This window comes from Dermacentor andersoni, chromosome 1, assembly GCF_023375885.2.
Source record: "Dermacentor andersoni chromosome 1, qqDerAnde1_hic_scaffold, whole genome shotgun sequence".
Taxonomy (NCBI): Eukaryota; Metazoa; Arthropoda; class Arachnida; order Ixodida; family Ixodidae; genus Dermacentor; species Dermacentor andersoni.
The window spans coordinates 154,972,501-154,996,466 of record NC_092814.1 but is presented as its reverse complement, the minus strand read 5'-3'; the positions used below and the strand labels follow the sequence as shown (position 1 = coordinate 154,996,466).

General features: G+C 47.3%; 1 protein-coding gene across 1 annotated transcript in view; it reads left to right on the top strand.

The window, feature by feature from the left end:
- Positions 1 to 23,966, top strand: part of Tmx3 (Thioredoxin-related transmembrane protein 3) — a 59,089-nt gene that overhangs the window by 33,885 nt on the left and 1,238 nt on the right. Inside the window, exons 11-12 of the mRNA XM_050194387.3 lie at positions 1,924 to 1,992; positions 20,919 to 21,048. Of these exons, the coding sequence (XP_050050344.1) occupies positions 1,924 to 1,992; positions 20,919 to 21,048 (199 nt within the window). The remainder of the gene's footprint in view (positions 1 to 1,923; positions 1,993 to 20,918; positions 21,049 to 23,966) is intronic.

Sequence of the window (23,966 nt, the reverse complement as noted above, 5' to 3'; positions counted from 1 at the left end):
CAACATGGAGGTATGCACATGGAGGAAGCTACGGCAGCTAGGCTAGAAGCGCGTACGAGGCGGCCATTTTTCGAATGCCGATGGCGATACGGTAACGCGGATTTAGGGCCATACTCGATTCCAACGCGCATGCAATTTTCGGATTCGTTTTATCGGAAAAGGGTACCCATTAGATTCGAGTAAATACGGTACTTAATCTTTTTTCAAGGAAATTGGTAAACTTGCTTGAACCTAAATATTCTACATGGAGGATATGAAATAGGCAATGAGTGAACTGCAATATTTCTCCAGGCTTCTTTGTCAAAACCATGCCTGGCAGCGTTTTTGTGTAGGTGTGTGCCTAGTATAGCAAACTTCTGTTAATTCAACTCCAGTTAATTTGATGTTTCAGTTAATTCAATCTTGAGCAATGGGGACCAGCGCCTGTACATTTCAAAGGGCCAAAACTTTCATTATTTCAAACCCGAAGTTGGCCCTCACTGGTTGATAGCACTTGACTGGTCAGCATGGATGTGCCTGACCATTATTGTGACCCCCTCCCCCGTCCCCCTCCCACAATCTTCTGTTTTCTTGGCGCTAGGAAACAGTACATTCATCGAAGATGTGCCATCTCCCGCTTAAGATGTCGATTTTCAGCCTCCCTTTGGCAGAGTTTGAAGTGCAAACAGCAGCTGCTAATGAATGATTACGTATTCATCCTATTCTAACAAGCACCTTCTTTCCAAGGAGGTGGGTCCAAAAATTGCCTGCATGGTATTAATTGGATGCAAAACCACTTTGCTGTTTTGGCAACAGCATACTGTTGTAGTCAACGTCATCACCATTGTCGCAAAATGACACACCGCTTTCATTATGAGAGCTCATTCAAAATGGAGCTATTTTATGTCATAAGCTAACAGCAACAAAGGCGCGTCACTTATTTTTGTCATGTCAGTGTCCCTCGTTATGTAAAATACACTCGAATCCGGCAACATTTTTGGCTTCAGGTAGAATGTGTAGGTTTATTGACCGGTTGCCTTCACCCAAAAGATCACGTTCTCGTGACACCTGCGGCAGAAAGGGTGTTTTACATCTGCCGCCAAGGTCTGTGAGTGGGGGCGCTGGCTAACACTTCCAGGATTCTACTAGGAAACATAAATACCCAAGAAAGTTGATGGGGAAACGGCGCCGCGGTAGCTCATTTGGTAGAGCATCGCACGCGAAATGCGAAGGTTGTGGGTTTGGTCCCCACCTGCGGCAAGTTGTTTTTTCATCCATTTTCATTTCCATTAGTTTATCGTTTCTTTATTTCATTTATTAAGCACAAGTAATTTATGTTGTCCTTGGTGGCAGTGTTTGTTGGCTTCTTATGATATGACTAAGTAACATTGCAGCAGTGCTTTCAAGTCCAGTATGATATTAAAATTGGCAAGGCACCATAATGTGAATTTTCTGTTAATCCCGGCTACCAACACAGTACAGATGAAAAAGGATGTCAATTGCTACGTGAATTTTATGTCATTTAGCGAAACCACTGGAGGCTTCTTGGCTGACAGAAATCTGGGGTGATTGCCTGTGATGCATACAAAAATAGCAGTGGTGACAAGGCTAGCACTGCAAAATAATCGTCACACACAAATGTTTTGACACCCATAAACAGTAGACATGACATGACATGACATGACATGACAAGAACCTTATTTGAGTCCTGAGGGACTGAGACCTCGGGGAGCCAAACCGAAGGCTCCCGAAGATCAAGTCGGTGGCTCCGCCCACGATGGAACCGGGAGATCAAGTCCCGCGGCAATGTCGTGGGCCCTCTGGACAGCCTGGAGTTGAATGTTGAGATTGCTGTCCTTGAGAGAGTCCTGCCATTGTTCTTTCGTGATGGGTGGTAGAGCTTGACTTTTTTTTTGTCTCTCTTTCTTTGTTTTGTTTTCACAGCCATATGGTGGAGACAGCTTTCCTTATAGGCTGTACCGTGCATACTTTGAAGCCAAGACTGCATTAGCGGTGAGTATGTGCTGAGTATTATGTTCTATTCTCATGTAGTATATCATATACTTAGACTGCATTGTGAGCAGCACTATAAAATACCCAAGTACACAAATTACATCTGAGCATAACATACAAAGTAACTTTTATTTTTTGCACACATGTATTGGTGATTAGTGTTTGTCATAACAAATGATTGCCAGCTTGTGGCACTGCCTTGTAGATAGCTTAAGCATTCTACTTTAATTCTTTTTTTTATTTCTTGCAATGCATAGTTGATCCCTGATATATCGAACTCGGACATATCGATTATTGTCTATATGAACAGTTATGAGATCCCCTTGAAAGTCCCATGCAAAAGTATAGTGATGTACTATGCATACACCGAACTCCCATTCACTGCCACATTCTATATACAGTAGAACCCACTTATAACAATATTCAAGTGCCACGAAAATTCCATTGTTATAGCCAATAATTGTTGTAACCGGCTTACAACAATTATTGCAACAATTATTACAAAAAAAGAAGGAAAATGGGGGATGGCACAGCTGTTCTGAGAAAACTACAATGGCGAGGGGGCCAGTGCCCCTCCCCAACACCTTCCTCTATCCGCCTGCTGATTGTGTTGACTCGTTTAACTATTTAACTCTGCTTCCTCTGCCTTCTGATGGCGTGTACCAAGTCACAGCCACAACTGCTATAACAACTGCAAAGAGGGGTCAGGTGCAGCAAGGGACAAGTGAGTTCCGCTGAGGCATCGCTTTGGTGGCCCCACAAGGGGCCTTTTAAAAAATGCAAGAAGGTTGCTGCGGCAGCCTCTTAGCTTGAGAAATCCAGATGAAACGCTGGGGTGAGGTCGCCACAAGCATCTTGCCACAAACTTCTCACTGGCTTGCACGAGGAAACCCCATGTCAGTCCGCCTTGCTTGCTTTGCATGAAGCTTGCTGACATCCTTCTCCAAGGCACCCAGGTGCTCCTCTTAGTGCAACTGAAGATCTTTCGCAAAAAGGAAGCCCTGAAGGTACTGAACCATATGCAGGGCCTCCTGTGAGGACAACGTTGAGGCAACCTGCCCTGCCACGTCATTGCTGCTGTGGTTGCTATCAAATGCAAGCATGTTCGTGACGATCGCCTCATCGGTTAGAAGTTCTGATGTTTCTAATGCGTTGTTGGCATGTAGAAACTCGTTGAGTCCTGAAGCATCCTTGTCGACTGCAGACCAAAGTTTTGCACCGGTGGGAGCTTCTCAGGCTTCGTATAAGTCACTGCTGCCCTGGAAAAAGTAGGCTTTTCTAAAACAGTTCGGCACCGCAGAAGCGCTTACTTTGGACCACGCATCAAAGACAAACTGCACGACCATCAATAGTTTGATCTTCAAGTCTGCTTGCTCTGTACTTGTCCACGTGGCCACGTCCATCAAAAAGACTTAACTTGTTCAGTGCACGGTGATAATACAGGATCTTAAAATTGGTGATCACACAAGCGTCCATGGTCTACAAGCCTGCTGCCATGTTCGGTGACAGGAAAGAAACTTCCACATTTGAGAGTGTAGACATGGAGTGGTGGGCACCACAATTATCTAGGATGAGCACCATCTTCCTCTTAGATCGCTCAATACGTTGATTAAACTCCAAGAGCCACTCATGAAAAAGTTCTCGCATCATCCATGCCTTGCAGTTGTGACGGTAGTGTACCAGTATCCTGGTAGCTCTGCGGAAGCAGCTGGGATTTTTTTATTTCCCAATGACAAATGCAGAGCACTTGTTGCGCCTGTCCATGTCTGGTGCACAAAAATGCAGTGAAGTGCAGCTTGCTGTGTTTGCCGCCTTTACACGTCTACTTTCATTCTTGCAAAAGTTTACATCCTTTGGGGGCTTATCTTGTCCCTCAAGAATAATCGTAATCTGCCTTGCTTGCGTTTCCTTCCTTGAAGAGTTGTTGAGTTGAGTTGAGTGGTTGTAGGCTACTGGTGGGATTAGCCTTGCAGTAGCTGCCGGCAATTGCTCCACCGTAGCGACACTTAAAATACATAAATCATATAAATCAGACACAGACCTCACAACTACACATAGTCACTCCTAAGGTCACCATGTGGAGGCCAAATCCGTGTCCTGCAGGTAATTTAAAAGAAGGTGAGAAACCTCCTTCCTATCTAACTGGTTCCCGCGCGGGAAAACGAATGTCCTGAAGATAACTGTGGGGAATTCCTGTCTTCTTAAGGGACCCGAATAACACACTCCTTTCCGCGTTATACAGAGTACAGCACATAAGGTAATGTTCTATGTCACCGCACACACCACACGTTGAACAGAATGGAGACAACGCCAGGCCAGTCTTATACATCCACGCAGGGGTACGAGCAGAGCCCGTGCAAATGCGGAGCAGTAAAGTGGCTTGGTTTCTTTTGAGACCCTTGGTCACACATGGCTTGTGAGGTGAGCTCCACAAAGAGCTGAAGTGGCACGACACGGCTTCTCTGAAGAGTCTCTTGTCCTCTTGAGGCACTTTTCTCAAAGGATTCCCAGACAGCGCTCTATGGGCAAGGCTGTCCGCCATCTCGTTGCCTATGATACCTATGTGCGAAGGCACCCATTGGAATCGTATGGAGAAGCCTTTGATATGGAGATTGTGCACCGAGCATAGGGAGCTTAGACATAAAGCATCAGTAGGGAACCCGTGCTCTAACCTTTGAAGGGCGGATTTGGAATCTGTAAGAATGACAACAGGTTGAGGCGTACAAAACCGTAGCTTCTTTAGAGCTGGCTCAATGGCAACGCTTTCGGCCGTTGTGGAGGACACGACTGCAGTGAAGCGAACCGACCAATCATACTTCAAAGAGGGAATGTGAAAAGCAGCTGCACTAGATCCTCTGACCTTGTCCACAGAGCCATCAGTAAAAATTTGAAGATGACGTGCATATTATCTTCAAATTTTTACTGATGGCTCTGTGGACAAGGTCAGAGGATCTAGTGCAGCTGCTTTTCACATTCCCTCTTTGAAGTATGATTGGTCGGTTCGCTTCACTGCAGTCGTGTCCTCCACAACGGCCGAAAGCGTTGCCATGACGTGCATATTCTAACGGCAGAGATAAACGAGGTGTGGAGCTCGGGGCAGGTCCCGTCGGAATGGCGCACCGCAAAGGTGGTGCTCATCCCCAAACCGGGGAAACCTCCGCACATAAATAACCTGCGTCCCATCTCTCTAACGTCGTGCATTTGCAAAGTGGCAGAACATGCAGTGCACAATCGAATCGTCGAACACGTAGAAAACCACGAACTATTTAGGCATAATCTAATAGGTTTTAGAAAGGGACTCTCCACACAGGACGCAATGCTCCTCCTGAAAAGATCTATATTCGATAACGAGACGCGGGACGTACGAGGTATCATTGCACTCGACCTCGCTAAGGCCTTTGATAGGGTGGCTCATGAACACATCCTGACCGAAATTTCCAATCTCAACCTAGGGCGGAAATTCTTTAATTTCACTCTCTCGTTTCTATCGGAAAGGAAAGCGTTCCTTCGACTGGGCACGATCTCGGGCGGTCCTTACGAACTGGGCAACTGCGGAACCCCTCAGGGCTCGGTCCTATCCCCGCTGCTATTTAATATCGCTATGCATAAACTGTCCGAAAGGCTGGCCGCACTCCCAAAAATAGGACACGCAATTTATGCAGACGATATTACAATCTGGTCCCCGGGGGGATCTCTGGCCGATCTAGAGCAATCTCTCCAGGCGGCCATAGATGTAACGGAAGAATTTCTTACAAACACGGGCCTCAAGCTGTCACCGACCAAATCCGAACTCCTCCTCTACAGACAGTCGAGGCAGGGCGTTAGGAACCTCGAGCCTCTGGAAACGCTGCCAGTCAAAATTACAACACGAGAAGGGCACCCCATTCCGAGGGTGAACTCCATCAAAATTTTAGGACTTCTAATCAACGCCAAAGGCTGTAATGCAGAAGCTCTAAACAAGCTGGGTGCGCAGGCGAAAAACATATTAAGACTCATAACTAGAATCGCAAACAAAAGGGGGGGACTCAAGGAGGACAACCTACTCAGGGTCTTCCAAGCTTTCTTCATCAGTCACATTACTTACACGGCACCGTACCTAAAATGGAGCAAAATTGAAAAGAACAAACTAGACACGCTCATCAGGTCCGGCATCAAAAGAATACTCGGTATCCCACAATCCGCTAGCACAGTAAAACTACTTCAACTCGGAATTCACAATACCACTGACGAATTAATTGAAGCGCAGTTTATTGCACAGATCTCCAGGCTTTCGTCAACTAAGCCGGGAATCAAAATTCTCGATGAAGCTGGTCAACTCCCTATACAGGCACCGCTCGACAGACACCCCCTGTCTAAATTAGCCCGTGAAGGTATAAAGGTTGAGCCCGTGCCGAGGAACATCCACCCAATATATAACGAAGGTCGCAGAAGAGCGCGGGCTAGAACCATCCTTCGACGAATCGATCCTTACGGGGCAGACGCATTCTTCGTCGACGCCGCCAAATATGGCAGCGAAGACAGGTTTGCAATCACGGTCGTTGACGCGCGCGGGACACTTATCAGCGCCGCATCAATTTACGCTAAACACGCGAATGAGGCGGAGGAAACCGCGATAGCCTTGGCTCTTCAAGCCGCAAAAGGCCCGGCGACCATTTTCTCCGACTCGCGCACGGCGGTTAGGGCTTTCTCGTCCGCTCTAGTTTGTAAACACGCAGCCGACATCGTCAACAGATCCTTACGTATTACTACGCGAGAAGACATTGGAGGTCATACATTAGCATGGTTCCCGGCGCACGTAAACGATGTAACTAACCAAGCGGGTTGCAACCCTAACGAGCGGGCCAACTGCCTGGCGCGTGAATTCACGAACCGCGCCCGAGATAACGGTCCGGCTCTCCCGCAGGATTGCCCCTTCAAAGATAATCTTACGACCTTTCATGAAATTACATCACATTACAGACAAAGCAGGAGAAAATTCCCTCCCCCCAGCCCGAAACTGAACAGGGCTCAGGCTGTTACTTTCAGACTTTTACAGACGAGATCCTACCTAACCCCTAGAGCGCTGAGTTGGATAGACCCGAACTTTCCGCAATCGTGCTCCAAATGCGGTCACGCGTGCTGCTCCTTCGACCACATGCTCTGGCTGTGCCCGTACAACGCGGGCTCCGACTTTCATAACAAGTCCAAGTGGGACGCCTTGCTGAAGAGCTCGGATTTCACAAACCAACTACAGGCCGTCCAGAGGGCCCGCGACGTCGCGGAGAGTCACCACCTCCCTGTCCCGTCGTGGGCGGAGCCAACAACTTGATCGGGGAGCCTTCGGTCTCCCAATCGAGTTCCTCAGGACACTTAATAAAGTTCTTGTCACTGTCACGTGCATATTCAGTTTCAAGATGTTCCAGTACGAGCAAATGCGTTGCCGCGAAAGGAAAACTCCGCTTAGCACGAACGTGAGGAATTGTCAATGAACAATCGAGGCTCGCGAAAGACCAAGGTGGTTTCAACCTCTTAGTTCGACCTCTAGCGTCAAGACCCAGGTAACCAAGAGTATTAAGGGCAAAGTACACTCGGGACTCAGATCTCTTTCGAAGGCTCTGTAGAAGGGCTCGTCCGGCTATCATCTATTTGAGGCGGCCAATTTGCATCAATAACCTTAGTGAAGCAACTAGGCTAAGACGTCTCGATAGAGACTCATAAAGTACTGCATTGTTAGGAGCAGTCTGCGGAACGCCAAGAGCCCTCCTTAGGCCCTTTCCATGCAAAACCTCAAGTCGTTCCAGCTGTGATAGTGAGGGGGAAATTAAAGGGAGCTGGTACATTATTTGACTCGTCACTAGTGCATCGTGCAGCCTGATCATTGAAGAAGGGTGATTTCCCCATTGCTCACTTGCAACTCTACGGATCACATTGAGACGCGGAGATAGTGATGTCACAATAGAGTCCACAGCTGCGCAGTGCACTTCTGCTGATGGTGTCGTGCGTGAGCTGTTGCGTTTGTCTCGTTTTGCGAAGCACACAATTTTGTGCGCTGTGCACGAGAACACCTGACAAGCGGTATAAGTCATTGCTACGCGAATACCGAGACAGACACAAGGAGTTCATAGAGCATGATTGCGCGCTAGAACATAGTAGAAAATGACATACTTTTGTTGTCTGCATGCACGACTACACGACATGGGAACAAGCAGATAAAACGTAACTACATCTCTCTTGCTGCGGTGCGAAGTAAAACAAGAACACGCAGACTTACAGTTTATGTGTTTTATTATTTCTCTAAACTTTAATTCGTCTACTAAAGCATCAGGTTACTCAAATAACAGATGTTGCCTTGAATAGTTTTTGTTGCCAGGTTCATTGGAATATGAACCTGGCAACGTTTAACGCTAGAACGTTATCTAGTGAGGCGAGTCTAGCAGTGCTATTGGAGGAATTAGAGGGCAGTAAATGGGATATAATAGGGCTCAGTGAAGTTAGGAGGCCAAAAGAAGCATATACAGTGCTAAAAAGCGGGCACGTCCTGTGCTACCGGGGCTTAGCTGAGAGACGAGAACTAGGAGTCGGATTCCTGATTAATAAGAACATAGCTGGTAACATACAGGAATTCTATAGCGTTAACGAGAGGGTCGCATGTCTTGTTGTGAAACTTAATAAGAGGTACAAAATGAAGGTTGTACAGGTCTACGCCCCTACATCTAGTCATGATGACTAGGAAGTCGAAAGCTTCTATGAAGACGTGGAATCGGCGATGGGTAAAGTCAAAACAAAATACAGTATACTGATGGGCGATATTAATGCCAGGGTAGGCAAGAAGCAGGCCGGAGACAAGTCAGTGGGGGAATATTGCATAGGCTCTAGGAATAGCAGAGGAGAGTTATTAGTAGAGTTTGCAGAACAGAATAATATGCGGATAATGAATACCTTTTTCCGCAAGCGGGTTGGCCGAAAGTGGACGTGGAGGAGCCCGAATGGTGAGACTAGAAATGAAATCGACTTCATACTCTGCGCGAACCCTGGCATCATACAAGATGTAGACGTGCTCGGCAAGGTGCGCTGCAGTGACCATAGGATGGTAAGAACTCGAATTAGCCTTGACTTGAGGAGGGAACGGAAGAAACTGGTACATAAGAAGCCACTCAATGAGTTAGCGGTAAGAGGGAAACTAGAGGAATTCCGGATCAAGCTACAGAACAGGTATTCGGCTTTAACCCAGGAAGAGGACCATAGTGTTGACGCAATGAACGACAATCTTATGGGCATCATTAAGGAGTGCGCAATAGAAGTCGGTGGTAACGCCGTTAAACAGGAAACCAGTAAGCTATCGCAGGAGACGAAAGATCTGATCAAGAAACGCCAATGTATGAAAGCCTCTAACCCTACAGCTAGAATAGAACTGGCACAACTTTCGAAGTTAATCAACAAGCGTAAGACAGCTGACATAAGGAAGTATAATATGGATAGAATTGAACATGCTCTCAGGAACGGAAGAAGCCTAAAAGCAGTGAAGAAGAAACTAGGAAACTAGGAAGTGGCAAGAATCAGATGTATGCGTTAAGAGACAAAGCCGGCAATATCATTACTAATATGGATGAGATAGTTCAAGTGGCTGAGGAGTTCTATAGAGATTTATACTGTACCAGTGGCACCCACGACGATAATGGAAGATAGAATAGTCTAGAGGAATTCGAAATCTCACAGGTAACGCCGGAAGAAGTAAAGAAAGCCTTGGGAGCTATGCAAAGGGGGAAGGCAGCTGGGGAGGATCAGGTAACTGCAGATTTGTTAAAGGATGGTGGGCAGATTGTTCTAGAGAAACTGGCCACCCTGTATACGTAATGCCTCATGACCTTGAGCGTACCGGAATCTTGGAAGAACGCTAACATAATCATAATCCATAAGAAAGGGGACGCCAAAGACTTGAAAAATTATAGACCGATCAGCTTACTGTCAGTTGTCTACAAACTATTTACTAAGGTAATCGCAAATAGAATCAGGAACACCTTAGACTTCTGTCAAGCAAAGGACCAGGCAGGATTTCGTAAAGGCTACTCAACAATAGACCATATTCACACTATCAATCAGGTGATAGAGAAATGTGCGGAATATAACCAACCCTTATATATAGCCTTCATTGATTACGAAAAAGCATTTGATTCAGTCGAAACCTCAGCAGCCATGAAGGCACTACGGAATCAGGGTGTAGATGAGCCATATGTAAAGATACTGGAAGATATCTATAGCGGTTCCACAGCCACCGTAATCCTCCACAAAAAAAGCAACAAAATCCCAATAAAGAAAGGCATCAGACAGGGAGATACGATATCTCCAATGCTATTCACAGCATGTTTACAGGAGGTATTCAGAGACCTGGAGTGGGAAGAATTGGGGATAAAAGTTGATGGAGAATACCTTAGCAACTTATTCGCTGATGATATTGCCTTGCTTAGTAACTCAGGAGACCAATTGCAATGCATGCTGACTGACCTGGAGAGGCAAAGCAGAAGGGTGGGTCTGAAAATTAATCTACAGAAAACTAAAGTAATGTTTAACAGTCTCGGAAGAGAACAGTAGTTTACGATAGGTAGCGAGGCACTGGAAGTGGTAAGGGAATACATCTACTTAGGGCAGGTAGTGACCACGGATCCGGATCATGAGACTGAAATAACCAGAAGAATAAGAATGGGCTGGGGGGCGTTTGGCAGGCATTCTCAAATCATGAACAGCAGGTTGCCACTATCCCTCAAGAGGAAAGTGTATAACAGCTGTGTCTTACCAGTACTCACCTATGGGGCAGAAACCTGAAGGCTTACGAAAAGGGTTCTGCTGAAATTGAGGACGACGCAACGAGCTATGGAAAGAAGAATGATAGGTGTAACGTTAAGGGATAAGAAAAGAGCAGATTGGGTGAGGGAACAAACGCGGGTAAATGACATCTTAGTTGAAATCAAGAATAAGAAATGGGCATGGGCCGGACATGTAATGAGGAGGGAAGATAACCGATGGTCATTAAGGGTTACAGACTGGATTCCAAGGGAAGGGAAGCGTAGTAGGGGGCGGCAGAAAGTTAGGTGGGCAGATGACATTAAGACGTTTGCAGGGACAACATGGCCACAATTAGTACATGACCGGGGTAGTTGAAGTATGGGAGAGGCCTTTGCCCTGCATTGGGCGTAACTAGGCTGATGATGATGAATGTCACTATGAGCAACGTCACAGCAGTGCGATGTAGATAGGCGCACCTGTGTGTTATACATCGACTCTCCGGCTGGGAGCGTGGCACCCACGAGGAGAACGGCAAAGGGCGTTCGGTTTGAAACTTCAGCTCTTTCCGCAATGCCTAGAGATGTAATACTTAGCGGACAGGATCATTAGCGCGCTTTGTATGCATGGCTCTTGTCAGCTCAAAATGGTGAGACCTGGTGAGGGGCCCTTTAATGAACGCAGAATCTTTAACACTGGACCATGTGGAGGACAAGAAAGCAGTCAGAGATTGGTGACAATGAACATTAAGCTCAAATAAATGTCCATATTGTGGCATAAAGTTCGGACTTCATCTAATTTCAGATTTCCAGAATCGAAGGTATGCTACATAAGAAAAGTTGATAAAATAAAATTGGGTACATGTTATAGTTGTGTGCACATTGTTTTATGCTATGAACCTATAAGAACTGAGTATGCATTACGTTTTGGGGTGCGTTAAAATTGTGTAAATACTACCAATGAAGCAGTAACATGTTACAATGGTTTTATTACCTCTTTCTTTATCTAAATGTGCCGAATAATTTGATCGATTTCATCTTCCCTTCAAGGTACAATTTAGGGAAGTCGACTGTATTATTTGCCAGAGCAGATAATACATTCCAGAATTGCACTGTATGCTTCAGTGAGCTCTTCTCCCCAAAGTGCGTTTTTCTCCCAGAACTCGAAGGAAAGTGACAATTTGTTTCTTTCAAAGAAAATTTTGTTTAGATGGAGTGTGCATTGTCAGCATATCACAGTTAAAAAAAATTGACAGTCACTTTAGCATACGCTAAAGAGAATGACGGCGAAAGACTGCATGCTCACGAGACATTTATTGGATTATTTGATGTTCTCATTCAAATGCGTTGTTACTTCCTATTGTTTTCACCCACCAAAGGTCATGGGTTGAAGTGCCTTAATTAACTCTATCTTAAATAACTGCGCCTTAATTAATTAACACCACAGCTTGTGCTGATGCTTCTTCTTCGCCTTGGCTTCATACTTATAAAGAAATTGATGGCCTAATTTGCCTGAATTAACATTGATGGTTGTGGGTTCAACCATCAAAGGTGGCACCATCAATTCTGGTGCCATTGAAATTTGGTCCCACCAAAGGTCAAGGGTTCGACTCCTACCAGAGGTAGTGAGTTAGAGTGCTTAAATTAACTCTATGTTATTTAACTGTGCCTTAATTCACCTTAGTAACACCAAAGGTTATGGGTTACACTCCCCCAGTGGTCTTGGGTTCAACTCCCACCAAAGGTCGTGGGATTGAGTGTCTTAATTAACTTTGCCTTCATTAACACCAAAGGTGGTGGGTTTGACCATCAATGGCAGCACCATCAATATTGGTGCTATTGAATTCTGGTCCCACCAAAGGTTGAGGGTTCGGCTTTCCCCAATGTTCTTGGGTTCAACTCCCACCAAAGGTTATGTGTTCAAGTGCCTTAATTACTTGTGACTTAACTTTGCCTTCATTAACACCAATGGTGGTGGGTTCGACCGTCAATTTTGGTGCCATTGAATTTTGGTCCCACCAAAAGATGTGGGTTCGAGTGCCGTAATTAACTTTGCCTTAATTTATGCCAAAGGTCGTGGGTTCCACTCACACGAATGGTCGTGGGTAGCACCATCAACTTTGGTGCCATTGAATTTTGGTACCGCAACGTCCGACGGTTAATTTTTCGATAATACCGGACAACGACTTTTTCTACCCATGAGCCACTTAAGGCTTCTGCCTTAAAAATGCAGTTGCACTTGCACCTGAAAGTGGAGCGTTGTTAGCTGTAGCATAGACAGCTACATAAAGTAAGGTTCATAGTTTTATTGCCTGTATAAATTGCAGTAAACATTTGCTTACTAATTAAGTTAACAAGCATGGTGTCATGCACACACAGGCAAATATGAACAGATCTCGCTCGATGACCGCAAACACTTGCTGACATAGCGCTGGTGTGATGTTGAGTGGAAGCAGAGGGAAGAGACTGCTTCATGCTGCCTCTCGCTTCAATGTATCTTTGAAACTTTAGATTATGTGACCTCCAGCACTAAACATATTGACACGTGTACTTATCTTTATCGGGCGACCACGCTTCGCCGCCTAACAAATGCTATCACACAGCGCGGGACGCGCCTGCATGTATCCGAAGTTTCTGGAAAGTTATCGATGCTTCTATCCACGGTCTATTGTCGCCGAACCTTGTGTTATCTGATTTCATCGCCTGACGCGAATGGTGTAGAACTCTGTGGAAGGCACGCGGGTCCCAACGATTAGTCTGGAACATTCGATGACTGCTCTATAAAAGCCGACGCGCTTGACCCGCTGATCAGATTTCCGACGATCGCCGACTGTGTTCGCCGCTTTCGTTGTGTTATAAGTGTAGCCTGTTTTGTGGGCACAAGTTCGCCCAATAAAAGTTAGTTTTCTCGTTCACAGTATTGCTACTGTGCTCTTCTACGTCACCACCATGTGACATCTGGTGGAGGTGCTTGTGCGTTCATGTACAGAACGCCCCCGCAAAGCCGCGATCCAAGCCCGAAGCCCGAGGACAAAACCAACGTCGCCCAAGAACAGCGTGCTAGCCGCCGACTGCAAGGACTGCCGCCAGAGCACGGACTTCTACCTGAGACGAACAGGAAGATTACCACCAAGTCCACCCCAATGGCAGCCCCAGCATCCCCCGTCGTGCTGCAGCAGCCCAGGGAGCCCCCCACGTTCCGCGGTTCAACATTCGAGGACCCGGAAACCTGGCTCGAGACGTACGAGAGGGTCGCTGCATTTAACAGCTGGAACAGCGACGACAAACTGCGACATGTCTTCTTCGCATTGGAAGACGCTGCCAGGACGTGGTTCGAGAACAGAGAAGCCACCTTAACGACCTGGGACCATTTCTGAAGCGGCTTGCTGCAGACATTCACAAGCGTCGTACGCCGAGAACGAGCCCAAGCACTACTAGAAACCCGAGTGCAGCTGCCTAACGAGACCACCGCGATTTTTACAGAAGAAATGAGCCGCCTATTCCGCCACGCCGACCCGGAAATGTCCGAGGAAAAGAAAGTCCGGCTACTAATGCGTGGTGTAAAGGAGGAACTTTTCGCCGGTATGGTACGAAGCCCACCGAAGACCGTCGACGAGTTTCTTCGCGAGGCCACTAGCATCGAGAAGACACTCGAGATGCGAAACCGGCAATTCGACCGCCGCACGAACGCGACAAACTACGCCGGAGTTCAGTCACTGGCCACCGACGACCTACGCGAGACTATCCGAGCTGTCGTGCGGGAGGAGCTACAAAAGCTGTTCCCATCATCACAGCCTCAAGTGGCTTCGATTGCCGACGCTGTGCGTGAGGAACTCCAACAACAACTTGGAGTAGCCCCTGAATCGCCGCAGCCTGAGCCGCAAGCGATGACCTATGCCGCCGTCGCACGCCGTCAAGGTCCCCCTCCGCGACCGCGCCAGGGCCCTGTCAGGCCGCAATTCCGTCGTCCGCCACCGCCGCCACCCGCACGACCACCCGTCGCCCAGCGCAGCTACCCGAGGAAGACAGACGGTTGGCGCGCTCCTGACCACCGCCCGCTCTGCTACCACTGCGGGGAAGCCGGCCATGTGTACCGCCGATGCCCATACCGGGAGATGGGACTGCGAGGTTTCGCCGTTAACGCGCTGTGGCCACAGATTGGCGAACGACCTCGCGATATCGCCGACTACCTCGCCGCCACTCAGTGGAGCCCTCGACGAGCTTCCCGTTCGCCGTCACCAGGCCGCTACCTGTCGCCGCAGCGCCGGCCATACACTGGCCCAGCCCGCGGCCGGTCCGTCAGCCCATATCCGGAAAACTAAAAGCAGCAACCGATGGAGGTGCGGTTGCTGTTCGTCGAACTGACGAAGATCCTCCGCCGCCGACGAAGACGACGAAGCAACCATCTCGACGACCTAATGACGACACGCCGCCGCCCCGACGAAGTCAGGAAGCCAAGACTACACCGACGAAAGACGACTTGACGACGCGACGTTCAAGCTTCAGTTCAACACGACGCAGCCGTGATCCGACGCCAAGACCCAACTGCAACGCCAGACAAAGAACCACCGACCTCGACGTGCTTCTCGACGGCCACGCAGTTACCGCCTTAGTGGACACAGGGGCTGATTACTCCGTCATGAGTGGACACATCGCCGCCCAGTTGAAGAAGGTTAAGACTGCATGGGAAGGCCCTCAAATTCGCACCGCTGGAGGACACCTCGTCACGCCGACTGGAATCTGCACGGCAAGAATAACCATTCATGACCGGACTTACCCTGCCACTTTCGTTATCCTCCAACAGTGTTCACGAGACGTCATTCTCGGTATGGACTTCCTGAACCAACACGGCGCAATCATCGACCTGAAGTCACAGTCAATAACGCTGTCGGAAGATAAAGCGATACCGCCGAAGAGCCCTCGTAGTCACCACGCCTTGAGTGTGCTCGAAGATCAAGTGAGCATCCCGCCTCGCTCCAGCATTGTTATTTTGGTCGGCACCGAAACACCCGCTGACGTAGAAGGCGTCATCGAAGGCGACCAACGTCTACTGCTAGACCGTGAAATTTGCGTCGCAAGAGGGATCGCTCGACTGCACGGAAGAAACACAAAGGTGTTGCTGACAAACTTCAGCCAGGAGTTCAAGCACATCAACAAGGGCACGACGATCGCATACATCGAGGAAATTCAGGAAACCAGCGATGCGTTTGTCCTCTCTGATTCTGTCGCATCTACCCCGACGACCGTAGTTCCCGAGCCAGACTTCGACATAAATCCAAGTCTCCCCGCGATTAAGCAGCAACAGCTCAGAAGTCTGCTTCGACGATACAAAGGCTGTTTTTCGACGTCATCGAGGATTCGACAAACACCAGTCGCAAAGCATCGCATAATAAACGAAGAGTGCGCTCGACCACTACGCCAGAGCCCTTACCGAGTTTCGACGCGGGAACGTGAAGCTATAAGAGAACAAGTCGACGAAATGCTGCGCGACGACATCATCCAGCCGTCGAAAAGCCCGTGGGCATCCCCTGTTGTCCTGGCAAAGAAAAAGGACGGAACCCTACGTTTCTGTGTCTATTATCGTCGACTGAACAAGATCACGAAGAAGGATGTATACCCCCTCCCACGGATAGATGACGCATTGGATCGGCTCTGCAACGCTAAATACTTCTCGTCGATGGACCTCAAGTCTGGCTATTGGCAAATAGAAGTCGACGAAAGAGATCGCGAAAAGACCGCCTTCATCACCCCAGACGGCCTCTACGAGTTCAAGGTTATGCCATTTGGACTGTGCTCGGCGCCTGCAACGTTCCAGCACGTGATGGACACGGTTTTAGCAGGATTGAAGTGGCAGACCTGTCTCGTTTACTTGGATGACGTCGTTGTCTTCGCCGGAAATTTCGATGATCACCTTAGGCAGCTTGCAACAGTACTCGAGGCCATCAAGTCATCAGGCCTCACTCTGAAGCCAGAAAAATGCCGCTTCGCCTACGATGAGCTTCTGTTCCTAGGCCACGTCATCAGCAAGTCTGGAGTCCGCCCCGACCCGCAGAAGACAGCTGCCATCGCAAAGTTCCCGCAGCCCGCCGACAAGAAGGCAGTGCGTAGATTTCTTGGCATGTGTGCCTACTACAGGCGATTTGTCAAGGACTTTTCACGCATTGCTGAGCCGCTGACACAGCTAACTAAATGTGACGTCGAGTTCAAGTGGGAAACGCCGCAGGCCGACGCATTTGAAGAACTCAAACGACGCATGCAGTCGCCGCCCGTACTTGCGCACTTCGACGAGCACGCCGATACCGAAATCCACACTGACGCCAGTAGCCTAGGCCTCGGTGCCGTCCTAGTCCAGAGAAAAGATGGACATGAACACGTGATAGCTTACGCTAGCCGGTCGTTGTCAAAAGAGGAAGGCAATTATTCCACAACGGAAAAGGAATGCCTCGCCATCGTTTGGGCTACAGCGAAATTTCGCCCCTACCTATATGGCAGGCCATTCAGAGTGGTCAGCGACCATCACGCGTTGTGTTGGCTAGCTAACTTAAAGGACCCTTCAGGACGGCTGGCACGGTGGAGCCTCAGACTACAAGAATACGACATCACTGTAACATACAAGTCCGGACGAAAACACTCAGATGCCGATTGCCTATCACGCGCCCCCATTGGCCCGCCGCCGCAAGATAACGAGGATGACGACGCCTTCCTTGGAATAATAAGCGCGGAAGACTTCGCCGATCAACAACGAGGGGACCCGGAGCTAAAAGCCCTTGTCGAGTATTTGGAAGGGCACACCGACGTTGTCCCTAGGGCATTTAAGCGTGGATTATCTTCGTTCACGCTTCAAAACAACCTACTCGTGAAGAAAAACTTCTCACCAGTCCGCGCCAACTACCTTCTTGTTGTTCCGTCGGCGCTGCGTCCAGAAGTACTGCACGCCTTACACGACGATCCAACTGCTGGGCACCTCGGATTCTCCCGGACACTGTCGAGGATACATGAAAGGTATTACTGGCCGCGTCTGACCGCCGACGTCGCCCGTTACGTCAAGACATGCCGAGACTGTCAACGACGCAAGACACCACCGACAAGGCCAGCAGGGTTACTACAGCCGATCGAACCTCCTCGTCGACCATTCGAGCAGATTGGGATGGATTTGTTGGGGCCGTTTCCGATGTCAACATCCGGGAATAAGTGGATCATCGTGGCGACGGACTATCTCACCCGCTTCGCTGAAACAAAAGCTCTACGGAAAGGCAGCGCAGCCGAGGTGGCGAAATTTTTCGTCGAGAACATCCTGCTGCGACATGGCGCCCCAGAAGTCCTCATCACCGACAGAGGAACGGCTTTTACAGCAGAGCTCACCCAAGCCATTCTGCAATATAGCCAGACAAGCCACAGGAGGACAACTGCCTACCATCCGCAAACGAATGGTCTCACGGAGCACCTGAATAAGACCCTCGCCGACATGCTAGCGATGTACGTCGACGTTGAGCACAAGACGTGGGACGTGGTCCTGCCGTATGTAACATTCGCTTACAACACGGCGGTGCAAGAAACAACACAGATCACGCCATTTAAGCTGGTCTACGGCAGAAACCCGACGACGACGCTCGACGCCATGCTGCCCCACGTCACTGACGAGGACAATCTTGACGTTGCTATCTATCTCCAGCGCGCCGAAGAAGCCCGCCAGCTCGCCCGCCTGCGGATCAAGAACCAGCAGAGGACCGACAGCCGACACTACAACCTCCGACGACGCTTCGTCGAGTACCAGCCCGGCGACCGTGTTTGGGTATGGACGCCGATACGCCGACGAGGACTCAGTGAGAAGCTACTGCGACGCTATTTCGGACCCTACAAGGTCATCCGACGTATTGGCGCTCTGGACTATGAGGTCGCGCCAGACGGCATTTCGCATTCACAGCGGCGCCGCGCACGATCTGAAGTGGTCCACGTGGTGCGCCTTAAACCCTTTTACGGACGCTGACGAGCTTCGTTATTTTTATTGTTTTCTTTGCTACGAGTGCTTTTGTTTATTACTTTCGTTTGGTTGCAGCATCGGGTTGATGCTTTTTTAAGAGGGGGGTATTGACACGTGTACTTATCTTTATCGGGCGACCACGCTTCGCCGCCTAACAAATGCTATCACACAGCGCGGGACGCGCCTGCATGTATCCGAAGTTTCTGGAAAGTTATCGATGCTTCTATCCACGGTCTATTGTCGCCGAACCTTGTGTTATCTGATTTCATTGCCTGACGCGAATGGTGTAGAACTCTGTGGAAGGCACGCGGGTCCCAACGATTAGTCTGGAACATTCGATGACTGCTCTATAAAAGCCGACGCGCTTGACCCGCTGATCAGATTTCCGACGATCGCCGACTGTGTTCGCCACTTTCGTTGTGTTATAAGTGTAGCCTGTTTCGTGGGCACAAGTTCGCCCAATAAAAGTTAGTTTTCTCGTTCACAGTATTGCTACTGTGTTCTTCTACGTCACCACCACGTGACAATATGACAGCGCATATGAAGTTGCCAGCCATCCCTGCTCACCTAGATTTTGCACCCACCAAAGATTACTTTCAATATAGGGTGCCTGGGCTGCGTATGCACTCGACGATGCAGGCAGTCATGCACAGCCACAGCCGGGCTAGAGCACTCATCTGTCTCCCCAGGGGGCGCTTTCCACATCACTCTTTCTGCTCATCTCAGTAGTAGAATTAGTATGCAGTCATGCTACGTGGAGTTTGAATTTTTTAACAGCATTTAAGTAGGATGTCATTAATATTAGTTGTGCTCCATGTTATTTCTATGCAGCGAGGAGTGATACCGTGAAGCTGTCTGAATAATCAAGCAGGTCCGAAATATTCATGGCCAAATTATCTGTCAGGGACTGTATTCAAAGTTGCTTCTTTTATTCATTTGCAGCTAAATGTAAATATGTTAATAATTTTGAATGGAAGACATGGCTGTCCATCCTTATACCTAATGCTTGTCACCATTATTTTTTATACACTGCCCCATTCTTCTACTCTGCTTGCATGTTCGTAATCATTAAAAAAGTATGTTGCATGATTTTTTGCCATGTCATGGTTGCATGCCTGGATTTCACAGTGGCCATCAGCCATGTCATGCTGAATATGCTAATTTTAGATTACTAAGCATTCACTTGGCTCACTCAGTCCTTGGGAAGGAGACCACCTGGGAATACTAAGTGCTGGTGACTTCCCTTTGTAATGAAATGGTTCAGTTATCCACTTGAGAGGGACAGATTTCAGTAGTAGGGGATGGCCTCATTCATTCTTCAGGGGCCATATTCTCAGTCACTTTCAGGGTTACTTTCAATTTTGCATGTAGTGACATTTGGCACAGCATTCTACTGGAGTGATGAGCATTCTGCTCACTGGCCCATTCAGTTTGTGCTTGCTGAAAGTGATTGACCTAGAGAACAGCCCCTGCTTTCTTTATGTAATAGCACCCCACCTTGGGTTTTGCTCCAATAGCAGTAACAAGCTGGAGAAATGGGTCTGTGAGTGTAATATATGTAACACAGCCATGTCATAACAGTACCTCCATAGTGGATGCAGATTGAGTGTGGAGGTGGGCATTGCCACCCACACCCAAGGCTCATGATGCTTGGGCGGTCGGTTCATCTTGCTGTCTGTTAGATAATGCATGTAGACAAAAGAAAAAAAAATTGGGCAACGCATTCTGTTTTAAGCATCCACCAAGTCTGCCACTGTGGCCAAGGACTGCTGAGGCATATGTTTCAAGAAAGAAAAATTCACTTCATCAAGATGCACTGCATGAGGTGCGCAGAAAGACTGTGTTACATCTCATAACCTCTTGCACTGTCTCTTCTCGCCTACTCAGCATGTGTGTTCTGTTGAAGAGTTCCTGGACTTGCCCTCTTTGTGTTTGCTGTATGCCCTGGTTGTATGTCATTAGCTCATCAACTTCTAGTTGCAAATTTAAGCCACTAGGAGCTGCTTAGATCTGCAAATATTTTTTGTATATTGATTCACACCATAAGCGGGCTTACACATTTCAAGTAACCTTACAATCTGCTCATGAATTAGAGATTTTTTTCTTAGTGGGAAACATTTTGCGGATTGACAGGCTTTGCTGTGTGCTGTTCACTTTTTGAAATGTGCAACATCTTTTACCTTTCCTAGGGAATGTGGCGAGGAAACCCTGTCTTAACCGCCGTCCTGTTTGGACTCCCATTGGGTTTCCTGAGCATTATCTGTTATACCACATGTTGCTGTGATGTCCTTGAAGCATCTGATGATGATGATGAAGCAGGCAAGTAACTTTTTCCGATGTAGTAGCACTACGTGTAACCCACATTTTATCTGCTGCTTTGCGTCTCATACACAAATCATCGTGATAAGGCTTTCAAGGCTGCGAACAAATGTTATGCACTAATAAAAAGCAGTTGTTTATGTATATGTGAGCGAGATCTCTCACATTAACTTGCCTTAAAGCGAAGCTTTCCTTGTGAACCCTCCCGTTATTTCCTGACCGTGGCTGCGGCTACTGTCTTGCAAATAGCTCTCATACAGGACAGCACTACCATCTTTACTACCCTTACAGGTGTCCTGGCTGCTGGCGTTGCTTTTTACATAGCTATGTAGTGATAAAACAAATGTTACCTAAGTGTCCTCTTTGCTACAAATATATGTCATCAAGAGCACAATTTCCATTTAATAGAGCAAACCTTATTATGCCTACTATCCGAAGGCTTTGGGTTTGGCACATCTGCTTGGTCAGTCTTTCACCAAATAAAGTGCAGTTTACTGTTTCACTAACTCCAGGATCGGCCCACTCTAGTTGCAAAGGGGCCTAATTCCAGAGATAATATAAGGCACGATCATGGGGGTCACATGGTGGGGGGCCTCAGCGTCTTGTCGTCATCACTGGCAGGCAGGTGATCACTGTGGTGCAAAACCATAGTGTCTCATGAAGCGAGATCTCTCACATTAACTTGCCTTAAAGCGAAGCTTTCCTTGTGAACCCTCCCGTTATTTCCTGACCGTGGCTGCGGCTACTGTCTTGCAAATAGCTCTCATACAGGACAGCACTACCATCTTTACTACCCTTACAGGTGTCCTGGCTGCTGGCGTTGCTTTTTACATAGCTATGTAGTGATAAAACAAATGTTACCTAAGTGTCCTCTTTGCTACAAATATATGTCATCAAGAGCACAATTTCCATTTAATAGAGCAAACCTTATTATGCCTACTATCCGAAGGCTTTGGGTTTGGCACATCTGCTTGGTCAGTCTTTCACCAAATAAAGTGCAGTTTACTGTTTCACTAACTCCAGGATCGGCCCACTCTAGTTGCAAAGGGGCCTAATTCCAGAGATAATATAAGGCACGATCATGGGGGTCACATGGTGGGGGGCCTCAGCGTCTTGTCGTCATCACTGGCAGGCAGGTGATCACTGTGGTGCAAAACCATAGTGTCTCATGAAAGCTTCGCTTGTCATGTTCCGATGTTTGGGTTGGATCTGGAACTAAATGCTAGTCTAATAACTGGTGGTGTGCAACCACTGATGTTAAGTGTGAAAGTTGCATTTGTATTCATAGAAAACACAGGGAATGCAGGAGATGAAAATTCAAGATGATGAGCAAAACGAGAACAAAGTGAAAGCAGGAGCCAACATTTCGGCAGGTGTCTATTTCAAGGCCTTGAGAAGACAAGTCCACTTGTTGAAACGTTGGCTCCTGCTTTCACCTTGTTCTCATGTTGCTCAGCGATTTGTATTCATAGGGTATTCAAACGCCTTTGCTATGGTGCATGTCAAATGTTTTTACTTTACTTTAAGTGTTAAGTGAATTCACAAGCATTACTTTGTAAATTTTGAAAATTGCAGTTTGGTCGTTATTTACAATTATGTATTGAGCATAGCATGGTGCTAATGTGTACAAGAAACAATTGTTATTTAAGGCAGATATCTAAAGAGTTGTTGACTAAATATTCTGTTAGACGATACACTAGCCATTCTAGGCCTCTGGAATCAGATATAATGTGTTCGTGATTTTGATCTCAGGTTATTAAAAATTAAAGATTACAGGGCTCGTATTATGTAACGATTCTTTTCAGTTTACATTTTTTGCCCTTCATCATTGGTGTCCGCATTAAGCCATGCTCTTGCTATCACAGATATTAGTCACTCAGCTGGACATATAAGAAATAAATAGAAGAGACTAGAATAGGAAGAAAAGAATCCTTACATATATGGCCCCAGGCAATATGAAAATCTTTACTGACAAAGCTTTATAGCAGTGGTAGATGTAAGGACCACTAAAAAGTTTTACTAATACCTTTATTATTTTTATGGGGCATGTCATAATCGTAATATTGCCAGTACTCGAAAGTGTAACCTTATGCTAGCACTTGGCACCCATTGCAAGTAGTACGGACACAAATTTTGCCATGCATTACTGCTCCAGTTAATACTTTTCTGTACTGCATTTCTTTCACAGTGCAGAAAAATATTACTGACTGGAACAGCATTGCGTTTTGCTGCAGGTTTTTACTTATTTCAAGAAACTGGCGCGAAGCACGGAATTTCTAGCAGAAGTTTATCAAGGTTATGCCATAGCCACTCAGTCAAAACACACAAAGTGTGGACTGCCAATTTGCGCTGTCGTCAGTGAACAAGTGCATGGAGGCGGATTTTACAGTTGTCACGGCATTTCTCGCTGAGGGTGCAGCATAATGATCTGGGACGGCCGCACTAGCCGCCACTGGGTTAGTCGCAAACATGGGCAAGCATTCAAGCAAGTTCAGCATTGAGAGGTCATTTCACTTCATGCGAGCCGTAACCTTTATGTTAATCAACCCCTTAAGTGTCATGAGAAATTTAGTAAAATTGATCAAGTGCCTACTTTTTTTATAACCTCCATTTATTTATTTTGCTTTATTTCCCTTAAAAGAATATGATACCAAGAATGCCTGTAGCGCTATTACTGATGTTGTTGAAAAAAAAAAAATAGTAAGGTCTGTATTATTTATGTGTCAGAATTACAAGGCAGTGGAACCTTTCTCATGACGAGTTAAGTTGTCATCGTCAGTTAAGGGGATAAAACGGAAAAAAAGATGCTGCTTAACCGTGAACTTGGTTTTAGTGCCGCAAAGCTTTGATGTGTCGTGCGCAACAAATGCCAGGAAGTGCGAGCAGAGAAAAGGCTTGGCATCCTTTTCTGCTCTTCA